Source organism: Gordionus sp. m RMFG-2023, chromosome 1 (assembly GCF_954871325.1).
Source record: "Gordionus sp. m RMFG-2023 chromosome 1, tfGorSpeb1-WG-v2, whole genome shotgun sequence".
NCBI lineage: Eukaryota > Metazoa > Nematomorpha > Gordioida > Chordodea > Parachordodidae > Gordionus > Gordionus sp. m RMFG-2023.
In genome coordinates this window covers 12,706,206-12,716,476 of record NC_088775.1, presented here as the reverse complement: position 1 = coordinate 12,716,476, position 10,271 = coordinate 12,706,206, and the positions used below count along the sequence as shown (strand labels likewise).

The 10,271-nt window shown below is 29.7% G+C and overlaps 1 protein-coding gene across 1 annotated transcript; it reads left to right on the top strand.

Annotated features, from left to right (window-relative positions):
- Window positions 1–461: 461 nt before the first annotated feature.
- Window positions 462–8,268, top strand: LOC135931752 (casein kinase I-like). Its single transcript, XM_065469043.1, has 3 exons — window positions 462–1,050; window positions 2,083–2,881; window positions 8,142–8,268. The coding sequence occupies exons 1-3, from the start codon at window positions 462–464 to the stop codon at window positions 8,266–8,268; spliced, it is 1,515 nt and encodes a 504-aa protein (XP_065325115.1).
- Window positions 8,269–10,271: the final 2,003 nt, after the last annotated feature.

The following is a 10,271-nucleotide window of genomic DNA, read 5'->3' as shown; positions in this document are numbered from 1 at the left end:
ATTATTGGGAATAATGATATTAAAACTAGTGACGTTCACACTGTTAAAGATTTAAGAGAAGAAAGAAAGAAAGAAAGAAAGAAAGAAAGAAAGAAAGAAAGAAAGAAAGAAAGAAAGAAAGAAAGAAAGAAAGAAAGAAAGAATTACCTGCTCATATCATTTTAAGAGACAATATAAAATGGAATCAAAAACTTGCCATATCAAACAAGTCTTTAATTATGATTGACTACCTTAAAAAGTATAACAATATTATAAAAATATTAAAATCTTAACGAATGATTGTTGAATTATTTACTTATATATAAATAAGTACTAATAATCATATAACTCTTTTAATTCGATACGCATGTAAAATTTAATAATAGAGTATTTATTTAAATTCCAACTTTAATGCTTAACTTTTTATTTAAAATAATAGATTATTTTTCTCCAAATTATGAGGTAACTTGACATAATGTATAATGAATCCAGCTAAAGATTCCAATTCTTACCTAAAAGCGGACTATGAAGAAAGACTTTCCTCCACCAAGCACAATTTGGAAGGGATTATTATTGGAATAGACAATAATCGTTATCGCATAGCAAAGCATATCGGATCGGGAACTTTCGGAGAGTTGAGGTACTGCCGAAACATAATTACCAACGAAACGCTCGCGGTAAAGATAGAACCTAATGATGCAGAGATACCTCAACTTAAACGCGAATACGATTTGTATTGTCGGCTGCACGGCGACAATGAGGGGTATGCCGAAGGTTTTCCTAGGGTATATTACTTCGGAACGTGTCAGGAGTACAAAGTTATGGTGATGGATTTGCTGGGACCCAGTTTACAAGACCTTTTTCAGTATTGCAACAAGAAATTTACGCTTAAAACTGTTCTCATGTTAGCTATCCAGCTAATCACCCGTATAGAGTATATACATTATTATGGGCTGGTTTACAGGGATATAAAACCGGAGAATTTCTTGATAGGTAAGAGATCGAATGGCACAGAAGGAATAATTTGGGTGGTCGACTTTGGATTGGCCAAGGAATACATCGATAAAAATGGTATTTAATCTTTCACGAAACTAAAAAATAAAAAACAATTAATAATAGCAGAATTTTGAAACTTGAATAGAAAGGATTCCGAATCCGGTTTTCCTAAAATTTAAAATTAAAATGGGTTCTAGTTTTGATTTTTAAATCTAATGCGATTCCGAGGATTCTCGAATTTTGCTGTAATTCTTTAGAATTCTAGAATTTTCTTGTAACTCTAGAACTGATTTTGAAACCGTTTCCTGGAAAATGCAAAATGAATTTTGTGTAAAGTTAAAAAGTGGGTTCCAGACTCTGGTTTTTAGATTTTTGGCCCAGAGAGATGCAAGCAGGGCTTTAAACCGAATTGAATTGTGAAACTGGAACGAACCGTTATAATTTTCTTAACCGCAACAGTATTTATAAAGAAAATATAAAAAGAGCAAACCGAATTGTAATAAATATTTTTGAACCGGTTTTAACCGGTTCATGACATCTTTTTTAAATAATTAATTAGAAATTATTAACCTAAATTTGAAATTGAATTTTCCTTAGGGGGCAATTTAAATTCCTGATTTCTTTTCAAATTAAAATTTTTTACAAATAAATCGCCATTATCTTCAAATCAATCAATACCAAGTTTATTGTTTTTATTTTATATACTTAATTTAGTAGAGATTATGCAAATTACTATTTAATTAGATAAGAAATTATCAAATTAAAAAGACTTTTCTCTAATATAAATATATATAAGGTTTATGATTAATATTTTTAAAAAATCAAATTTATAAAAACCGAAACGAATTGAAAAGAACTGTTATAAATTCTAAACCGAACCAACATAAATTTCTTCAAAAAAAAACCAAAATTGAACCAAACCTTTTTAAACTAAAAACCGAAATAAACCGAACTGCTATCTAAAGTTTCGAAGCCCTGCTTGCAACCTCTGCTTTCTGAATTTCCTTTACCGAGAGTTTCGGGTTCTGGTTTTTAGATTTCCGGGTTTGAGAATTCCTGGTTCTGTTTCTGGTCCAAACGAATAATATTATATATATCTATATAAAGGCAAGCATATAAAATTTAGAGAACAAAAACCTTTGACTGGGACGGCCAGATACATGTCTGTCAATACCCATTTTGGATTGGAGCAAAGTAGGAGGGATGATCTAGAGGGTCTGGCATACATGTTTTTATACTTTTTAAAAGGCTCACTGCCTTGGCAAGGACTCAAACTGATCAAAACAGATTCATCCAAACAAAAATACCGCAAAATAGCTGAGATGAAAAGAGATACATCGCCCGACGAGCTGTGTCATGGTTGGCCGGATGAATTTAAAATATTTCTGCGTTACGCCAGGGGATTAGATTTTGTGGAAACACCGGATTATGCCTATTTGCGACGTTTGCTTGAAGAGTTAATTTACTTTTACGGGTGGGAATATGACTTTAACTTCGACTGGTCAGGCAAGCTTCCATCTTCACCAGAAGGGTCAGTGTCTATGACCTATGCTCAACAGGGCAGCAAACCACATGATGCAAAATATATGCAAAGAATGATAAACTTGCCGCCTAGTATAACTCCACAAAATTCCACTCCAAATGAAAATATATCATTTGACCTTGTGTGGCCCGAACGTGACATCAAGTATTTGTTACCACCTACTGGGCATCGAGAGGCAATGATCGATGATCGGGGGGTACGGTTTGATTTGATTAGGAAAGATGAAAATTATAGGGATTACTTCGAAAAGCGTAAGATGAGGGAAAACACATCTACGAAAATTGTATACTTAGATGCTGCAGATGTTGGCGGTGAGGATAGGATTCCGACCAGTGCTACAACTAGTTATGAAGGACCAATAGGGTTTTTTGTTTTTTCTTCTCTTATTTTTAGGCTGTTTAATCGTAGATATATAGCCAGCTAAATAACCACTTGTTTATAATGAGTCGAACCAGGACACGCCACGAGGTCTGTCTAACTGATTCATTTTAAATCAAACCAAACGTGCCCGGGATAATGTGTATATGGAAAAGCTAAATAACCAGGATTATAAAAATGTTTTAAAATTTTTTCACAAAAATCAATTTATTTTGCAAGGCTATGAAGAAATTATACTTTTAACAAATTACATTAGTTCCAGTCCGAGATAAAAAAAGAAGAACATTAGTTATGAGAACAAAGCAAAAGAAAGTTTTCCCCTCTTATATTTTTAATTTCTACTCTTAGAAATATCTCATATACAGGCTTGTAACCTAGAGGGGGGGGGGGGGTATCGCAAATTTATCCTGTTTTCGTAAATATTATTTGTAATAAATATTTCCCCCTACACCTCTCTCTTCCCCAAACAAATATTAATACAATATATCACTATAAAGAAGAATTTGAAAGAAAAATTAGTAAAATTTAATAAATTAAAATAATGACTACAATTTAAAAAAAAAGTGAAAACCCCAAATTTTTATTTTATCTAATTAATGTAGCTTAAGTTCTACAATAATTGAACCTATAGGCCCTCAATAAAATTCATGGCGTAAAACTACTCCTCACCCCCTTACCATGATTCAGGATATGCCTATGAGAAGGGGGTATGACTCACCATCTTCAATGAATATAAAAAAGAAAAGGAGGTTAAGTGGGGTAGGAGGAGATTATGGTCTTGCTAATTTTTTTAGATGGAGGGAGTATTATGGGAGGGGTAAATATTCTAGGGAATAAGGGGATGATGTAATCACTAGTTTAGGGGGAGAGTGTAGATTGAATTCCCTGTAATTAAAATATAATCAATTTTTATTATTATTAATTACAAATTATACTTAAATGAAATCAAAAATCAAATATATATACAAATTCAAAATCTGCAATGTCCGGGATACTTCTGTAAATTTTTTGGGACCAGAAATAATTAATAGGTCGAACGGGCAAATATTGAGGATATCCGACGCTCTCTACATTTTGTGTTTATCTAAGAAAATCCTAAAACCCAAATCAATCATTATTGATTGGAATATATTTCTAGATTTTAAAAACCCGGTAAAAATTGTAACCTGTCAGAAAGAAAATAAATCTGAACCAGGCCAAGTCTAATTTTGCCATTTGCAGACCACTAATATAAATTAGGTTGTTTTTATTATGCGAAAATTGAGTGACATTTCCTTTGAAACGAACAAACGTATAACCCCTCATTCACAGTTAGCGCGAATTGGCGATGAAGAATACAAATACAGCATATTTTTTATATTTAGCCCGCGAATTCGCGCTAGCAAATGCAGGGTAAATTCTGGTTGGTGGAGAATGAATTAAGATCACTTCTTTCCTTAGGGAAATTAAGTTTTTTTTTAGCTTTTGGAGGCTTAATAGGTTTGCCTTCGGAATAACTATATAAAAACATTTAGCTAATATTATGCAATTACAGGATGAATAAATGTACCGCACCAATCTTCTATTGCATGCGCATATCCTATCAATTTTAGGATTATACTTGCATGCAACTCATTAAGGCGTGAATGCTTATTTTTATCCGCGAAGCCTTTTTCTCTTGAGCTGAATTTTTTGCGAGGAGAATCGTTTGCTTGAGAATTTTTTTCTTACCAATCTTCTTCTAATGTCGCGAACCGTTTCCTTACTATTTGATAATATGTCAAGAATTTTTCTAATGAATGTACCTTTACCGTATTCTCCAGAGTTTAAAATTATTGATAATAACTACGGAATAACGGATGAATAATTAAGGTATATTGAATTGGCAGACGATTAAAAGGCTTTTCACTGTTATAAGATTTGCTAATCACAAAAATTAATTTTTGAAATTAATTTATAATATATAAATGTTTCTATGTTATATAATATTTGTCCAATTATTAATAAATAGTCGGGGCTGAAGCATATTATTTTTATACAGCTCAAGCCCATATACCATCTTTTATTATATTAATATAAAGAGGTTGAAAAAAATATCTTTGAAAAGATTTTTCGAAGATTTTTTTGACAAAAATTTTGAACAAAAAATCTTTCAAAATATCAAAAACCTGACAGACGAGATTTTTAAATAAATCGATTTTTTTTTTAAGAAAAAGAAATATGTGATTTTATAGTGAAAATTTTTTGTACATAAAAATCACAAAGTATTTATTTATAAAAGATATAGAATTTTAGGCAAAATTTGATCAATATCTTGTTTGAACATTGTCAAAAAAATCTTTTTGGAAAATAAATTGTGACTTGGGATAAAAATAGCTATAGAATATAATAATCAAAGAAATAATGGTTAAGTCCATAAAATTTAACCATTTTATGGAATCTCAAATGCATGGTCTATACTATCAGTGTCTACATGACAGAAATAAAATTCACTATAGACTCTCATTAAAAAAATTTCCACGCTTATTAAATAAAATATATTTTGCCCTATTTCATCCAAAAATATAATTGGTAACTCCCCAATAAATTTGACCCCCATTCGATGTATACCACATATCCTCCTGACCACCCCCTTTAAAAATTTGGAAGATAAGTTCTTACCCCCCCCCCCCATTTTCTCTTTCAGACGCTATATGCTAACTACACCCCATAAATGAATTTCATAAAATATAGAACGTTAATTGCTATACATTTATTCTTGCTGAATATGTTATATACATATTTATTTTTAAATTTAGAAATCCACGCGTAAAATTTGCGAAGACACCTGACGTTCGCGATAAAATATCTGTTCAAAAGGAACCTCCAAAAAAATTATGTGGAAAAATATGTAAATGTTTTGGTTGTTAGATTGTTTTATATTTAAAAATTTTTTTTATTAATACGATTAATTTCAAATATGATTGAATAACAAAATAAAATTTTGAATTTGTAATGTGAACTTGTTAATAACCAAATTATTGACATTATGATGATATATATTGAGATCCCAATATATATACATTAGATTGGCAATTCATTAATTAAAAGTGTACACCAGGGGCGTTTACATGGGGGGGGGGGATAGGGATAGTAAATGCTTAAAATTTAAAAAAACTACCATTTTTATGTTTTTAATAAATAATAATTATGATGTATTTGATTATTTTTATATTTTTAAAATAAATTTTAAATTATCTTGCAAAATTCTTGTCAAATTTGTTACTCCATCATTAATTTATCCTATTTCAACAAATGATAAGCATTGATATGCCACAAGTCTATTTGACTACTTATGTCGCTATTAAATATAAAATAAAAATATCAAAGTTTTAACCACATCACGTCTCATATTTTAAAATAATGATAGGATATTTTATAATGATAATAGTAAAACTTATTTTAGATATTTAGTTTATTTAATTTTTCAAATTGCTTTTTATCGCTGGCGTAGTGGTGTAGGATGTATGCTTGGAAACCGAAGGTCCCAGGTTCAATCCTGGTAAGGAACTAAATATTTTCAGGGTTTTCTTCTATGATGGATGTGTATAGGCATATGGTAAGATGAATTTCTGAGCTGAGAAATACCACCCCGATCATCGACAGGCTTGGACAGCCGGGTGCTAGGATACTTGTCCAATAAACCAAATAAGATGTCCAGCTTAATTCATGGGTCATTCAAGGATGATAACGATCTCTTGGCCAGTGCAAAGTTAATGCTGACCTCTGGGGCCGTTCAATCCAATGTAATCGATAAGAACAGTGGGATGGATATCTGTTGATATTGATACTTCGGTGTGAGGAATACTCCGGTGGGTTATCTGTCAATTGATACTTCGGTTTCAAATCAAGATACAATGGCCTCGATAGCGATACTCCGGTGGGAAATCCAAATGGAATCGATAAGAATACAGAAATATAAATTAAAGATAAAAATAGATAGCATGAGTAATAAAGTGGAAAGAGATATTGGAAAAGCTTACCACCAGAAAAGGTGAAAGCTAAAATGAAAAAAAAAAATTTTCAAATTGCTTTTGTACTTCTAGAATCTTCGTTTTATCTGGTTTAATAAGATTATAATTACTTCTATATTTATTAAACAAACTGAAGAGAAAAAATAACATCTATGAAGATCATAGAATCATAAGATTTAAAAATATCTTGAATCGGGGAAAGAGAAACCTTATAATGTATTTAAACCAAATTGATTTTTTATTATTTAAAATTCGATATTTATTCAGCCTAAGACTTGTCATAATTTTTATTTCGCTTATAACTGGTTTTTATTAATTGGCTGAAAAAAAAACTGATAGATTAACTAGTAAGTACTAATCATGTATTACATATTGTTCATTGCTTCTATAATTTTCCTTCTTGCATGATGCCAATTTTGTTAATTTTTTTATTTTGTCAGAAATATTTTGTTGAAGCAGTAAAGCACCATGAAATACTTAATAATTATTGACATAAATTTTCGAGATAATGCTTCCAGATATTTAGCGAACTTTACGCTTAAGACGTGGTATCATAGTTTTTGACTCATAATTCGATTACTTTTTTATGACTAGCGAGATTGATTAAATAATTAATGAGGCACTAAATATTAAAGCTAACCAGATAGTTAGAATTTCTATATTCCCTTCCCAATTATTTATTTTTTATCAATAATTCTTTTCCTCATTAGACCAACTAAAAGCAATAAATATACTAATAAAGCCCTAATTAAAGGTTTAATATAAGTTTCAGAATTAGTGTTTCCAAAAGCTTGGCTCACTTCACGTTTAGAGCGTGGCGTCATAGTATTCACTTTGTTTATAACGCAGTTTCTTTTCGTGGTTCTCATATTTGAGCGAGGAATTGAAAGTAATTATCAGGCATTATATAAGCGCACATCAGATATACAGTTTTTTATATTTTCCATTTTAGCACGTCTATACTGTTAATTTTCTTTTTTCTTTATACTCTCTATCAAACGAATTAAATTAATATACAATTATGATATAAACATTGATAAAATTTACTGAATAATACTTTCAGTCACTTTTTAATCTTAAGGTTGACCAAAATCTTGTTACTTATATATTTTTTCCTTTATACTGGTTATTATACTGGTTAAAGGCAGATACTAATTAAGCACAAAACATTGCCATATTTTCGAATTAGTGATTGTTCAGTCAACTTTAATTATAAAGCCATCATATCAAAAACATATAAAAATTCTTTATAGTATGGAGTCGGCCGAAGGCTGGTGGGAAAAGGGCAAAATTTTCTTTAAAACCTCCCCCCAACCCCAATTGGAAAATCCTCACTATGCCACTGTGTACACTTCAGCTGTTACGCATGTACACTCTTAAATGCATAATTTATCAATCTGTGTATCACATCATTTGATGAGATGGGCTTTAACAAAACCAATAAATTTAACTTAACTTTATTTTGAGTTAAATAAGAGGCATCTATTATACAATTTCCCATTCAAAAAGGGAAAGTTCCCGATCAAAAATAAAGAACAGGTCCAATCAAAAGTGGAAAAATCTGATCAAAAAAGGATAAAAAATAAAAAGTGCAAAAACCCGAACAAAAAAGGAAAAGGTCCGATCAAAAATGTTAAAGCACCATATGAAAAGAAAAAGATTCGACGAAAAATTGCCATTCAAAAAAGGAAAACTGGTATTTATTATATTGCTTTTAAATTGTTTTTAAATTCGATGTCGTTTTAATAATCCTAAAATGTCATTTTCTATAATTTTCGGTTACTTTAAATTTTCTTTTTAGTTTTTTCTAACTTTTTTGTCATCTCTCTTCAATTTTTACTTTTTAATCTATTTTTATCATTTTTTTTCAATTTTCATAATATTTCTTTTTCCATCTTTGATTAATATTTTTTGTCTTTTAGCGAACCCCCTAATATATAATTTTCTTTTTTAAAAAAATTATTTATTTATTTTTACTATCATCTTTTTTTATATTCTCTATTTTTTTTGTCATTTTTGATCATTCTTTCATTCATCTCTATCTCATTGCAATTGCGGAAAATAAATTCAGCCTGGCCGGCACTTGTAATTTTTTGTTTTATGGTCAACACCGAACGGATTAATTCTGTCATTTTCGGTTAGGGTTTCTGAGCTCATAGATATCTGGTCTGGATTATATAACTTATTTATTTTTAAAATTACTATCATTACTAAACGATAAATTTATTTCCTAAAAGATAAATATTTTAAAAATATGAAAAAAAATCCATCTTTTTTTATTTAAACTTTTACTTTTCGGTGCAACATTTTTTTCTTTTTTGATCGAACACTTTTTCTCTTTTTGATCTTATCTTTTTTTAAATTAGATTTTTTCCTCTTTGATTTACTTTACTTAAGTCTTTGGTACTTTTCTTTTTTTTTGATCAACTTTCCCATTATGAATTAGAGAAATTGAGACTACATCGTATCACTAAATCATTAGGACGAATATAATTAGCTAGTTTAACCTATCGCTTTATTCTATATTCTTAATAGGTAATTATAACATTTTCTCTGCCAACCCTAAAAGTAATGTCAAAATCATTAAACATCCTCAAAGCCCATCTTGTTAGACGATTATTGGATAAAGAAAGTATTATAACGATTAAAGTTTAAAAACAATAATGAATTTAATTTGTAATTCTTTTGTATATATACTTTTATATAATTATCAAATTTAACTTCTAATGATATGCAATTTGATTAACCTCGATAATATAATATTAAATGTAGGAAAGTTATAATATTCTATTACAAATATTAGTGGCGTCGCTAGGGGGGGGGAGCAGGGGCTCGAGCTCCCTGAAAAATTTGAATAGCCCCCTGAAGCAAAAATTTTTTTAATGGCTCCTTAATATCCCCTTGAACTAAAAATAAATTTTTTTGATTGCTCACTGAATGATTTCTTTTATAATTCTATTGAGTAATATATAGATTTAATTTTATAATTTAAATGAATACTAATTTAATTATTAGATTAGATTAATACTAATCATTGGCGTACGCAGCGGGGGGGGGCAGGGGGACAACCCCCTTCCCCCCCAAAGCCAAAAAATGCAGATGCCGGATATATTTTTCAAAAATATTAATGTTTATATTAATTTATATTTGTTAATATTTATTCCAATCTCATATTAAATATACATTTAATTACATTTATTTATCCCATTCATCTATTAAGTTATTTTATCAATTAATTTCGATTTTAAGTTTTCATTGGCGTAATATTTACCTATTATTTTCAAGTTTACATTGGCGTAATATTTACCTATTATTTTCAAATTTCTAGTGGCGTAATATTTATCTACCATTTTCATATTTCTAGTCAAATAATAATTTTCTGA

What these genes read in the sequence shown, in the direction of transcription:
- LOC135931752 (XM_065469043.1), top strand. Translation starts at nt 462, where the DNA reads ATGAATCCAGCTAAAGATTCCAATTCTTACCTAAAAGCGGACTATGAA. An exon ending in GGAATACATCGATAAAAATG is followed by an intron (nt 1,051 to 2,082) that starts GTATTTAATCTT and finishes ATCTATATAAAG; the next exon opens with GCAAGCATATAAAATTTAGA. An exon ending in AGTTATGAAGGACCAATAGG is followed by an intron (nt 2,882 to 8,141) that starts GTTTTTTGTTTT and finishes AATTCTTTATAG; the next exon opens with TATGGAGTCGGCCGAAGGCT.